Source organism: Dromaius novaehollandiae, chromosome 2, assembly GCF_036370855.1.
Source record: "Dromaius novaehollandiae isolate bDroNov1 chromosome 2, bDroNov1.hap1, whole genome shotgun sequence".
Taxonomy (NCBI): domain Eukaryota; kingdom Metazoa; phylum Chordata; class Aves; order Casuariiformes; family Dromaiidae; genus Dromaius; species Dromaius novaehollandiae.
In genome coordinates this window covers 117,163,668-117,178,403 of record NC_088099.1, presented here as the reverse complement: position 1 = coordinate 117,178,403, position 14,736 = coordinate 117,163,668, and the positions used below count along the sequence as shown (strand labels likewise).

The 14,736-nt window shown below is 38.4% G+C and overlaps 1 protein-coding gene across 2 annotated transcripts in view; it reads right to left on the bottom strand.

Moving 5' to 3' along the window:
- Positions 1–14,736, bottom strand: part of DLGAP1 (DLG associated protein 1) — a 410,611-nt gene that overhangs the window by 118,124 nt on the left and 277,751 nt on the right. For both annotated transcript variants that reach the window (XM_064507246.1, XM_064507247.1), the window contains one exon: positions 10,089–10,303. In XM_064507246.1, coding sequence (XP_064363316.1) covers positions 10,089–10,303 — 215 coding nt within the window. The remainder of the gene's footprint in view (positions 1–10,088; positions 10,304–14,736) is intronic.

Below are 14,736 nucleotides of genomic sequence, written 5' to 3'. Positions count from 1 at the left end.
CTCTTGGCAATCTACTCCAGTGCTTAACTATCATTACCATTAGAAAAATTTTCCTAACATTTAGCTTGTGCAAGCCCTTGCAGTCTAAAGCAGCATTTCTTATCCTGTCCCCACTGGACATTATTGACTTCCTTTCAGAGGCAGCCTTTTAAGTAGGTGGGCACAAGTATAAACCAATTTAGCCAGTTTTGCACACATACATGCAGGTTGGGTGTGTGAAAGCTATAACCTGAAAGATATGACTGAACAATTTTTTAATCATTTGCTCTGAGATGAATAAATGTTTACAGGATTTAACTGAGAGAAGCTGAAGCTAGGAGTCCTCAGGTTCACCTATAGCCTTGACTAGCATAACGCTAAATCTGGTGTAAAGCTGAGTTAGATGACAGGATACCCAAGGGTTTTCATTTCTGTGAGTGAGGTGACCATCTGAACAAGGTTACAGGTATTCTTTAACAAATTATCACTTTCCATCTTTAACAAATTATCACTTTCCAAAACACTACTCCAGTGTTGCCAATGGATGACACTTTGCTTAAGCTCCATGGGCCTATTTCCCAGGTGTGCTGAGAGGAAAAAGTATTTTCCAATGACTGGCAACAACTGGAAAAACTTTCTGGTGAATGACCAGAGGGAGCAGGCGTCAGTCATAGCAGCCCTGAAAGAGGTGGGGACACTCGGTCTTAAACCGGCCCTTGTCAACGCTTTCCTATATGCTCAACTCAAAGAACATCTGAAGTCCAGGAAGAACAACACAAGCGTATATACAAATCTACACAGGACCAAGACCTTTAACTGCTATGATTCTGGAAGAGACTGAAGCAGAAAACATTTCCTGATATACTACTGTGAAATTACTTCTGGCGATCCCTTTGAGCTGGGGTTGAAAGGATGATAAATCCCAAAGGAAAATGTGAAAGGCATCACAGAATACTGAGAACACCCGAAGTGGTAGCTGGGCCAAGGACCCCAGGGGGTCACATCACCAACGGTGTTTTAAGGACTCCAAAAGAAAAGAGCACAGGTAGGAACCCAAAGAGCCATGGTCCACTGTATATGGCTGGAACAGGGATCGAAATTTTTGTAATACCAAACAAAGAGTATCAGTAACCAGAAAAACAAACATCTCTTACAGGGAGATATCTATCTATTCTGTGCAAATGGAGGAGTTCGGGGAGAAGCATCGCAAAACAACAGCATACATTTGGTAAATGTTATAGGATTGAAAACCTGGCAACTTCACACCCTTACTCTCTACTGAGATTGAGATATAGAGAAAAAGCAAGTCCATGTTGATATTCTATGAAGTATAATTGCATTTTGATTTTCTTCATAACAACATCTTTTGCTCAGAAAGAATAGGTGAGCATTTTTAATAGTATTTTTGTCAACATTAGTAAAACCTTTGAAAAATATTTTTAAAGTCCAAAACTTCTTTTATGAAAAAGAAAAGCAGGTCAGTTTCTGAATGCTTAAAAAAATGATCTTTGAAATTATGTGGATTTTTAAATCAAGTATCTCCCCCCATGTTTTAAACCAGTTTTACTGCAACCATTGTTCATTTTAATTTCCTAATATAATCTTCCAAATAACTATTATTTTGTAACATTACGGTTGGAACAAATCAAAGACCTCTTCAAGAAAGAATGTGAGAATTAGATTGGGAAGGGGAAAGAAGAAAAGATGAAGGACTCTCTCAAGTTTGACAAATCATTCTTATGAATCAGGCTAAATGGGAAATCCAATGATACCACTGTGGGAGGAGTATCTCATTACTAATTTCTGCAGCAGGAGACATAGTTCATATTCATTACAGTTATCGTGAAATATTCATAACATTTTCCCCTAGCACTTAGCTTAGAAATGTAGGCAGCAAAACTTGAATGGGAAGCTGGACTTGAGTTACTGTTTGAGACCACTTCTGCAGTCTCATTTCAACTGCTCCTCAGGCATATGGGAATGTTACCTGATAATCAAACTTTAGCTGAAATACTTAACGGAAAACATTGCCTCCCAGAAGTTGTGCATGCCTTTTCTCTGCAACTAAAGGAATAACAGAAAAATGGTTATCCAGTTTTTTATTAGGATTTATTTTAAAGTAATTGTTATTCAAGTTTATTGGATTAATCTCAAAGCTTTTGATGGAAATTGAAAATATAAGATATTAAGATTGGAACTGAAGTGCTTTGTACTAATTTTTCAGATAACTTGCACACTACTGGTTACGTCCCCTAATGTGAACAAAAGCTCACGTCATAAATAGTTGTACAAAAATTTTTCACATGTATGCACAAATACGCTATCCAAATTTTTTGGAAGAATTTTTTGTTCAGATATTTCCTGAAAGGAAATTCAAAAACAAGCAGGAGGAAGATGAATTTTATTTATTAAAAAAGTCTACCCGATATCCATGTAAGTGATGTTACAGTATTCTTACCTCCAGCCTTAAAAGCAATGATGTTAATAAAGAACTGACTACACCAGCCTCCAGACAGGAAATATCTTCCTTGAGACACCAGTTAAATAAACTTTTTATATCTCTTTAGTCTATAGGAGATGTTGCTCTACCTCAGAAATGACATCATCATCAAAATTCCCATTTGGCAGATTCAGTAAGTGAAAATTAAAGGCTGTGGCAACTTACAAAGCTGCATCTCTGCCATGAGGAAGCACATGGCTGAGGACCCTGTGCCTGCAAGCTACCTGCTCTGAAGGTGAACAGGTGACTTCAGATTCCAGCACTGCTGGCCTATAACTTTCACAGACCCGAACCAATGCCTAGCAAATGCAATTTTTTTTCAGTGTGTATTCTAATGTAAGTTGATTGTTACTGTTCTATAGCCTGAAATTTTAACAAGTAAAAATAAAAAGGTGAAGGTGAGACAACAACTGTAGCATAGGCCAATTCATAGATCACAACAAAATTCTGACTTCTCATCTTAGGGAAGTAAAAAAAAATCAGACTATTTTCATAACTGTGACAATACTGACTTAACAAGGGACATGAGCAAATGGAGCTGGGTCTGGAGTGACACAAAGGAAGATGTTATGATGCCCTGCTGGTGACGGGGCACTTCAGTTTCATTGCAAGATAGACTAGGGAGGATTATCAGGGAAGCAGAGAGGAGGAGCACTGATCCCACCTATGCACTATGCAGTACATTAGGGAATGACCTGCCTTCGGGGAGGATTTTACAGTGAGATGAATGGGTTCATTATTGTCCTTTGTGTGAGGGGATGCAAAGCCCATACGGGAAGCTGCCCTGGGGCACAAGCTTCTCCACATACGCCTCAGTGCTGCTGCATATTAACTGACCAAATGTGCTTTATATAGCCATCAGTGGGAAGCTGCAATTGTTAGTTTCCTATTGCCTAAGCTGTCTTGCTCTAAGTTCCTGCAATAAATCAATATCCTCTGCTCCTTAAATATCGCATATACAAAACTGATGTGAGCTGCCATGAGAAAACCACTGGCTCCAGAGCTGTGCCCACCTACTACTTTGAAATATTTTTTAGTGCCTTGCCTTCAGATTTTCTTCTGACTTATAAATTATCCACTGACCTTAATCATACGAGACGCATGAGTCTGAAAAGTGAGAAACCTGGCCAACAGCCTCTTCCCAGCTTTCAGAGAGAAGAGATGATAACAAGAAGAATAAAATGCTAAGTAATAGATCATGTGTTAGTGACTGCAGGCTGGGAAAGTTATTATACAGGCCAACAATAGCTCCAGAATACTATTCCTTCAGCCGCATATCCAAAATTCATTGAGCTGCTCCAGTCTCTTGCATGGGAAATCCAAAAGAAAAAAAAATCCCTCAAATAAACAAACAAAAACCACCTCAAGGAAAACGGGAACAATTCTTTCATTAGCTGAAGGTTTGATGAAAACGAAACAGACTGTAACATGAAACAACGAAACACACTGCACTGGAAACATACTGTAAAACACTACTAATAAAAGACTCATCAGACTTATTCCTCTTGTACTAATTAGGAAACTTATTGTTCCCTAATTGGAAGTCACTCAACAAGAAAGAAAATTAACAAGCTTCTCTGCACTTGTCTAAAAATATTCACCAAAAGGAAGACAGAGACATTTGCATCACCTTAAATTTTGCTTCTCCCCTCCCCCAGGTGTGATCTGGGTCACTGAAGATAACGTGACATTTTCATTAATTTTAGCAGAATGAGGACAGCACTTCCAGTTAAAAAGAGTATATTTTTGTTTATGCAACACCCTTTTCTGGGGATATTTTTGAGCATGTTATAGTAATGCAGGAACACATGAAAACAGATGGGACTTCATTCCTAAGATAAAGATGTTTCTCATATCGAAGGATGTATACAATGCTATACACTGAAGTGCAGCGTAAGGACATCAGACCCAGCTTCAATTTGCCCAAATGCCAGAGGCAGCCTAGCCAGTGCACCAGGCTATATTGATCCCTATCTTCCGTATCATTGTCCCCAGTGTAGATACTTCCCAAGAACAGTGATTTAGAAAAGCTGACAACATGGGAGAACGACCTCTAGAATGTACCTTATTCCACAGTTTTCTAAGAGCTAGATGTATCAGTTTGTGAAGCTGTGAGGATATCTATGTGTATAAATGCATGTGTTGCACCACTGTACGAAAATCAAAGCTAGAACGACCTCTAGCCTTGTGCATAACATTTAACAACATCCTGGCCGTGAGACGTGTCACTTGCTGTGTCTTTAAAAAAGCTTTTTGACCTTTTCGCATCCTTTCATTCACATCATTCTTAGCATCACCATGTTTTCTCATGTTTTTCATGTTTGAACACAGACTTTATGTAGCTACACCATTCATTTTTTGAGCGTAGATGAAGCACTCTACCTTCCCACCAAACAGTCTAAAAGGCTAAGCTCAGGTGGGCATATTGCCTCCTTCTGACCTCCACAAGTTACTGACCAGACAAAATTATTTAACAGCTTTATAGATTATAGAACTTCTTTGATTTTAATTTCTTTAATTTTTACTAGAATTGCAGGATTTTCTATCTGAAATGTCTTTTAAAAATGTAACAATAGGATGGTTGGAGTTTTTCTGCAAATCTTCCCAGCAGGTCCTGCAACTCTTTCAAGGTTTGATTAGTAATGAAGGTTGGCCCTAGCGTGCAGGCTTGTTATCCAGGAACTGACTATAGATCGATCCTCAGATAGCTGGTGAAAAGCTTGAATTCATGATGTGTACAACAGATGTACCTCTTCTTCTTCTTGCTTTTGTTACTGTCATTAAGGTTACTATTAGATTCTCCCACTCAATTTAGCATGACCATTTACTATGACTTTATAGGACATTAAGAAAAATAATGCAGAGGCTTTCAAAACAATTTCATCCCGTTTTGAGATTATGTCCTAAACCAGATTCCTATTCACATACAGGTAGAAGGTGCTTACACTTTTTGTAGTAGTATATACAAAAATACAAGTCTGGGTACATATACGTACATACATACATACATACATACACATGGGTACATATATATACATACATATTTTGAAATATTGTTTTTGGATTGTCCCTGATTAGCTTTATGGTGGGAAATTCGTTGGCTTATTCTATTTACAGGTATCACTCATCTGTGATAGAGTAAGCCACAGGAAGGGACACAGCGACCACAGAAGTTAAACTGATGAATTCTGTAACGTGGAAACTGTCTAACGCTTTTTACTCATATCTGACTACTTTTTTAGCCATCATTGCTGTAACTTTGCGCCTATAAAGCGGTGTTTACACTGTTTAAAACAGCTTCTCCAGTCTACAGTTGAGTGGAAAAGCATGATATGCCTATTAAAATACCTTCAAAATAAAGGTTCGTTAAGAAAAAAATTACTTTGCTTGTCTCTCTCTGCTTTCTGCACAACTTCTATAACTGTATCTCCATGTATCCAGATCACTGAAATGGTCAATACATTAGTGATCACTGAATACAACTTCTCTCAGAAAAAAGCGTGTGTGATCGAATACCAGTGCAAAGCTACAACTCTGCAGTGTTATCCAAAATCTATGCCAAATGTCCACAAATGGATGACCACGGATTGAGCAACTGTTCTATTTTAGAAAATAAAAATAAAAAAAACGAAACACAAAGACTGAAGTGGCCCAAAGTCCCCAAAGTAGCAAATATTTTGAGTTAGGAAGCAGAATCTGAACCCATACTTTAAACAATGAATGTGCATGCAGTGGAGAAGAGGAGAGGGACAGAATGAAAAGAAATATAAAAGGTATGGTAATGGGATACCTTGTTTAGACCTCTTGTCCTCAACAGAGTTTTACAGTCCCTTCCACATTCCTCATCTTTCAGGCTGGCAAAGTGCTGCCATTTGTGGTTTCGAGCTATACTTTGTGCTGACTTGTCAGCTACTGTGCAGATACTCCTTCAAGTAATCCTAAGGGACTAGTTCAGATCTTTCTCTGCCTTATCCAGCTACAGATCTTCATGAAACTTGTTGGCACTTCATATCTTTCAGACTTAATCTCTCTAACAAAATTGGCAAAAGTTGGCCAAAAGATTCAAAAGTTATTAGGGGGTACAAGTGACAGACTGGCGTGTGGACAGACAATGCAATTACATGCCTTTACCTCCAATGAAAACCAGGCTAAACACAACAAAAGTACATACAGAGAGTGAAGGAAGACATCCTGAATCAATCTCAGCTATACTAAAAGTGTCAGTTATCTGTTGTCTGCACCTTCTTTAGAAGTGAATTAACCAGTCCTGTTTGTATCTGCTTAAGAATGCAAGACAAACTTTTGCCACTTTTTAGGAATGGGCAAGAAAATACCACTTATTTCACCTGGATCAGTTTATCTGGACTGTGAAAGATTAAACACCAAGAGGACACTGCCAGCAAAGAGAGAGAGAGAGAGAAAGCTGCTCACTTCCTGGTAGGATAATGAGAGTGCAGCAGCGGAGGTGTGGATTTTAAGATCACAGCAAGCTGTGCTTTATTCAGAATGGTACCCACAGCATTTGAAACATGTTCTGTAATCACATGGAAACCATGGCATGGGAGGAATACTGTAGGAGGTAGATTGTGAGGTATAGCAAGAAAAAAATTCAGCAAAAACAGGAAAATAAATTTGCATTACGTAAAGGGGATATGACACAGTTCTGCTGTTCAAAAGTTATTCCTTATATAAAAAGAAACATCGGTAATAATGAAAAACTCTTTTTTAGAAGAGTAGGTGCATGAGCAACGGCAGTTAGGTAGGTGGGAGGGAGAGTGTGGGTAATGAGACCAATATTAGACTTAAAGTATTTAGAGAGGAAAAGTCCTACGAGATGAAAAATCCCTCCAAAAACAACAGTGAAAGCAAAAGAAGACACATTTTAAGCTGTTTTCCTGTCAAAGATGAAAGTGAAGCCAACTACCTGCCACGCTGGAGACTGCATATAGAAAACAGAGAAAGAGAGTAGCAGAAAGAAATGCAGAAGGTCTCTGACAGTAACCACCGCTGTTTCTTTAGAAACGCCAGTTTCTGTTTTCAGAAATACAGAACAAGGAACCTTGTGCTTCACTGACAAAACCCCTCCATAATTAAAGAAGTGAATATCACTCAGCTCTAAGGTGTTAATAATGTCCTATAAGGTCAGATAGAAAGTCCACTAGTGTCAGTAAAAGGCTGTCTGCTTACTGAAATGACTTTTGGCTCATTTCCATTAAGCCCTTATTCAGGTGCAAATTGAGCTCAAGCCAACAGTAAGTCAAGGAAATAACTTGTTATCACACATTACACAATTGCTTGATGGCCTCTATTCAGTGAGTTCAGGGCCCTACTTTAGTCTGGCCAACAGCTGGCAGAACTCTGTCACAGCTTGCAGAGGAATCAATCAGGGTAGCTGTGGGATGAATAAGCAATCCTGTCTAGGTCAAGGTCAAGTCATGCTACTGGGAAGGTATGAAGAAATCTGCATAGCCTCTTGACAGGCCAAAGCTGTACTTAGCAGAAGACCCAGCTTAACAGAAGACTTCAATCTTTAGCTACTTCTTACAAAAAAACATTATCATGTTCAGCAGAAAAGAATAATACAATTCATAATTACATTTCATACAGATCAGCTCTGAAAGAGGAAAGGTGTCCCAGCAAGAGTGTCTAAAGTATTATCCTAGACTGTAAGAAATAATTCTCCTTCATGCCAATTCATGCTGAAAAGTCATTGAAAAAGAAAAGTAATTTTATATTTTGTCCTCTTTTTTGTTCTACTATTTTCCCCTTCCATCTACTACTCTATGCTTTACATCCTACTTCTGCACAGCTTCTAAGCTTACATGAGTTTTACCAAGTGAAGCTTATAATTAAGCATATTCCTAAAAGCTTTCCTGAATAGGAAGGGACTTAAGAAACATATGTAAAATGAAGTATTCATACAAGTACTTTGCTGAATAACAACAACTTCAAAGCTAAACCCCATAGCTTCTGCTGCCTAGCCCCTCTGATCTAACTAACATCCTCTGTGAGTGAGCAGTGATATGCAGGACTTTTTATTTTTAATAATTCCATATTCTTTTGCAAATATAGTGTCAACAGAGAACAGAAATGAAGGTATGACCAAAAGCAAATATACTCTCTGTGAAATATTTTGCCTTACATACATATTATAGAACTATGAAACAAATATTTCTTAAGTTTCAGCAAGAACAAGCTCCACACCTGATGGCCCTGTGGAGTTTGTGGTGGTACATAACATTCATGTCCACCTTTCCAGATGACTCTGCATAAGTCACCGTAACTGTTCTCAGATGAGGAGTTTTGGCTCAGGAAAGGATGTGCTAAAGACTGTGGGATGATGAGAGGAATCACTGGATCCCTTGAGCAACCTCCAGCAGATTATGAAAATCCCTGCAGAAAATGACAGAAAAAAGACTGCTTTCTCCTTTGGAAACTTATGAAAGGACTGAGCAGAAGCAATTCCTGGCCTCTCCTGAGACGAAGTCAGACAGGCTGCTATGGGGAGTTGTGATAAGCATGTTCTTGTCTTCTGTGCTATTCATCCTGATGTCAAGAGCATGACATTCTTAACAAGGATCAAACATTTTTTCTCTACAATCTATTTCTCAGATAAGGTCTCTGGGAAAACATGGGGTAGAGGAGAACACGGAAGGAGAGGAAATTAATGAAGAAATGCAGAAGGATTCTTGTCACTAATCATGGATACTAGAAGAGATATAGAGGGTTTTTTTTTTCCATTTTAAAGCTACTGCCTTAGGCAAGTTATACTAAAATTAGGTTATTTTTGTTCAGTAAACTATGAGTCACTATTATAGCTATGGTATTTTGCAGGAGACACACAGAAACAATTGTTGAATTAAATCCACATTTTCTTTTATGGATAAAATTGATTCTATTATTTTAGGGGAGCTCTCCATTTTAGAATCATTTAAAAAATGCTAATTCCAAAGTTGTCAATTCTTGCAATTTTTCTGAGAATCTGGGCTCTTTTAAAAGGCTTTAGCAATACAAATACAAAGTGTCATAAACCCCCCTAAATTTATCATTCCTCTTGACCAAAGCTCTCATAAACGATCTTTAAAATTTCATTTTTGGTTATAATTTTCCACAAAAAGCAGTGTAATTCGGAGTGAACGAAAGAGTGGAAACCATGGATTTGTCTCTTTTCAGAGTCATTGTTCTTTTTAATTAAATGTCGGATTCTCTCTGATGAGTTGCAAACATTAGCTTTAGGCTAATTTCACATGTGCTGTTCATGTTGAGTATAAATAAATACACAATTACGTAAAGCTTATTCAGTCCTAAGCTATAATTCTGCAAACTATTTAAAGAACAGACTTATTTTATATACTTGAACAGTTTCACTTAATACTAACAGGTTGAAACACTTAGCAAATTCCAAGCACAGGTAAAAGGGTCCCTTTTCAGGACAACATTGAAACATATGCCCAAATCTACCCTGCTTCAGAAAACCCCGTACTAAAAATAAGTGTGATTGAACACAGTTGTTTGGTAGGTAGAAATGAAGAAAGACAGAAACAAATAAGAACAGAAAATCTATGTCTTAACGGAGACCGCTCAATGATGCAGTAAACCACTGACTCACTTGAGGGTGGTGAGCTCTGTAAGCGATGGCTGGGTGGCCTTGAGATAGCTCTCCCTTCGTGCCGCAATCTTTGGAGACGGCTTCGGACTTGTGTCTGAGTCTCCACTGTCATCGTCCCCCATGGCTTTAATGTAACTGCCGCTACGCATTCGCCGGCAGGGAATCTCATCATCTTTCCCTCGTGGAGTGTACCCAGTCCATTCATCTTGAGGAACCTGCAGTTGTAAATATAGTTCCCTTATTAGTACACTTTTCCCTGATGTAATTGCACAGCGAGATTTGCACGGGCTAAACCACAACAGAGCCAGAACAGAAATTCCCATGGATGGGGGCCCAGCTCCAGCTGCAGGCTGCGGTTTGGAGCATGGGCCCACTTGTCTCCCTGTAGAGTCACAAGCACCTCTGGAGTTGTCTCTTATTTGCCTCAATTGGCAAGGCACAAAAGATAAAATATAGATCCCTAACCAAAGTGTATTCAGACCGTGCATACATGGCCCTGCACTCTCCAGAATGACTTTGGTTCAAGATACATTCCTAAGCAGTTTAGCTGCTTACTAAGTGTCACAAAAGTAGGTCTGCAACTGTGAAACTATAATACTAATGCTTCTATAACATACTTAGTGCTAGTGGACACCCATTAGCTTGCAGGAATCCTTCTTTTGAATTATGCTAGCCTGCGTGTCTGAGTCATACACCTCTTTTCTTCCCTTCTTTGTCTTCTTTCTCTTCATCTTCTTCTTCATGCTCATTATTTCTCTTGATGTGAAGTAAAAGTCACCCAACCTTTGCTGTGGTAGTAGGGAGCACTACCAATGTGTGCTCGCAAGATTTGGGGCACAGCCCACCCATTCCCTCCCTTCTTCTGCTCTTGGGGCTTCTGATCATCCTTTTCACCCATCACAAAACAACACCCGTCCCTGTAATAGTGGAAACAATACGCAGCAGAGCTGGGTTCTTGAAGGAGTTACCTTGAAGTTATTTTGCAGAACCCCATTTTTATAGTAAAGGTGAAACTGCAAAAGCATTTAAAAATATTGTATGCAAGTTTTTAAATAAAAGTAGTTGTCAGTTTCCTCTTTGGTTTCCTGTTTTTCTGATTATCCTTATTGAATCAATTATATAAGGCAAGCTATAGGTGCAATGCCCAGAAACCATTACAAGCTGTATTAAACAGACAATATCAAATCTAGGGTGCTAAAATTTGTCCTACAGCTTACGAATACTAGCATCTGCCAGGAAAATCACTGTTTCTTTTCTATGAAGAGTTTGTTCTCCCACAATACTTAACTTCTGCTAAGTATTTTGTATATCTATTTCTTTTAAACTTCAACCACAGGCACTTACATGCCAGTTTGTTTAGACAATCAAAACTGAAATACTGGACTGTTTGCTAACAGCCTAGCTCTTGACTCCCACTACAAATATAAGCCTGGGTCCACAAATGTTGCTGCCAATGTAGGTCAAATTCTATGGCATAAAATCAGACTATGTTGCTGTAAACTTTAATCCAAAACCACTATGCTAAACAAAGGAACAAAGGCATTTAATGGTCCGAAGCATTCATGGGATTATTGCTGCTTACAATTAATTAACTAAACTATTCATAAGCCAAGCCACTGCTTTGTTTCATTCTGATTTCAAGCCCAAGACATCACCAACTTTCTCTCTCACTGACTCTTTTTTTCCTGCTGCTGACATTATGATTTACAGCCTTCTTTGAACTTCCAGACTCGAGAAAGTACTTGTTTTCTCCTGTGCTAAATCTAAGCTCTCTTTCCTCCCCCAGACCTCTCTTGGTCAAGGCTGGCCCTGATAAACTCACTAGGAGTGCTGACATTTTCCTCAGTGGACTCAAGATTTAATCCTAGAAGTGTACTTACAGTTTATGCTGCATCAACATTTCTTTTTATTACTCAGTTTTCCTTCTTAGCACTCAGACTTCCTTCCTGGCTGCTCCTTGTTTTCTTTAACCAATTCCTTCCTTGTGCCTCTTTTAACCATCGTTCTGTGTTTTTTCTAAATACCCTTTGGTTAATGATCTTGGTTAATGATCCTGACTCCACTTGAGTGTATAAAATTTGTTGCTTTTCATCCTTTCTTCCTTTCCTTCTTTCTTTCTCTCTCTTTTTTTCTTTGCATTTCCCTGGACTTCAAGAATGTAAGTTTCTTAAGGCAGGGAAATATTTCTATGTCCAGTTTTCTTACTGAACCACGGCATGCAGAATTGCATACCTATAGGAAGTAATTAAATAAATACACTTAAATACAGTTTAAAATATCTTTCTTCTAATAAAGGGGAAGCATCTAATTAAGGACTAGAGCAGAACAGGCAGAGGATAATAAATATGAAGAAAACCCACTGGAGGAACAGAATTGAACACAAGGCCCTGATAAGTTTCCATTTCAAAAGAAAAAAACCCGTAAGCAATGTTGCAATTCTGTGGCTTTTAAACTTATGCCTAGACCCCAAATACGTGAAGTTGTTGAGGCCCATTCCTGGTGTGTACATGTATGTGACGTGCTGATGAATGTAGCAGCTTTGATTTTTCATTTGTGACATACAGGAATATGGATCATTTTAAACTCCTCCTCCAGCACACTTATGAAAGATACAGAATAATCTTTTTTTTCAGCTCTGATTCTTGCATTGGTTTTAGGGCTACAGGATCAGAAAAAAGAAAAGAAAAGAAAAGAAAATGTAGTCTGTTTTCACAACATCCATCATACACACCTAGGAACCTACACCTGCCACTTGTCTGGAATACTGGAAAACCTTGATTTTTCAAATCACTCAAGTTCAAGAAAGAAGTTAACACAGGATTAGTGAAATCCAACTTGATGAAATGCTGGGACTTCAGCCAGAACTTTAAAGTGTATTTCCAGTCACTTTTAAGGCAGATATTTAATATCTAAGTAAGAGTATGTAAAGTATCTGTGAAACCTCAGTGGACATGCTTTTCTATCTGTTTAATATTTTACTTACCAAATTAGTTAAGGATCTGTGTTTTTCTTATTAAAATAAAAAAGGGAATGAATCCATTAATACACTAAATAAAATGTCCTATGGTAATATAACATTAAGGTTGGTGTTTTTAACTAAGTAAAAGTCAGAGGATTTAAAGTTATAATGCTCACACAGCACTCATAATTGAGGCAAGCTGAACACTTGTAGTTTTATTAAACAACAGACATACTGTTAAATTTAACGCTCTAGTCCATAGCTGCAATACAGATGAGATACAGCTGCTGTGGGCATCATAACTCTGAAATTCTTGAGTTGTGTTGTCAATAGGACCACATGTAAGTACAATACCTTTCATCCCAAAGCTTCTCAGAATGGTTTAAATATGATAGACTGAGTTTTGAAAGCTGGTTGCAATGAATGTGCCACAAAACTTACTATTTACAGACGCGAATACTGCAGCTGGAACTGTATCGTGATGTGCTCTGAAAGCATTGCTCTGGCTGCACAGTTCGTATGAGGTGCTCATGAGGAAGCCCCTGCTTGAGCTCTGCTTGCTCAGTGAGGTAGGGTAATTAAGGACACACAACACGCTCTTATTAATACTTCTGCCTTTCTACGCTCTAATTGCGAAAAAAAAGCTGAGCTGTTCATGTAGAGACGGGGGACAAAGCAGTCTCAGGGAGTGCCGCAGACCCGCTGGTTGTTCTCCTTTCGGGTCCTGGAACTTGCATGTGCAAAAACGATGAAAATGATACAAATGCAATCCAAGTTCCATGACCGTGTTACAGTTTTAAGGGTAAACCCTCTACATGCCGAAGACAGAAGGACAGCTGTGGTTAGGAAAAACACCCAGATTTGGAAAGCAACCTAAAATATCAACCCAGGTATACTTCTGATTTCAGTTTAGGCATTGAGGAAGTCTGAGGGTCGTACAAACAGTCCTACTTGCATAGACAAAGCTGCAGTAAGAGAATGGTTTGGATATTTGATTAAAAAGGGGTGGTATCAGCTATAGTCTTTTTTCTTTTGTTAAACAGTTTGCTTAGTTTTCTTGCAGATATTTGAGTGATTTCTGGTTTTGTCAGAAAGGTTTCAATATTTAAGAGAATATTAGGAAAAGAAATTTGGGTCAACTTCCCTCTATCTTACTTCAGTTTCACAAGAGTTGGAAATCCTGATTTCAGAAGATAGAGCAGAAGAAAACAGTTAGCTATGGTGAAACTGGTAGACAGCACTTGCAAGGTAAAGAAATGCTTTAGCAGTATTACATGTTTGGCTCTCTTAATAGTTATTATGATACTTTTTATGAAAGGATCTCAGAGCGTTGTCTGTGTATTACTTGAGTAGGGCATACAACCCTTCAAACTCAGCATTACTATCTTTATATCCATTTTGCTGTTTAGAGAACGGAGGCAGATAATCTAATATCAACATTTTAATACTTCTGTGCCTATAGGTAAATGCCTAAAGTAATACGAACTAAAACAAGTGACCTGATTTTCAGAGCTTCTTTGTTTGGTGCCTAATAGGAACGGCTGTAGCAGCTCATAGTAGACAATGCAATTTACTGCTACAATAAAGTGTGCTGTATCATGGGAAAGAAATGACACACCAAGCCCTCTCAAAACCACAAATTAGGAAAATAATATTGATCACAGTTTCCTACACTCTGTTTCTACACAT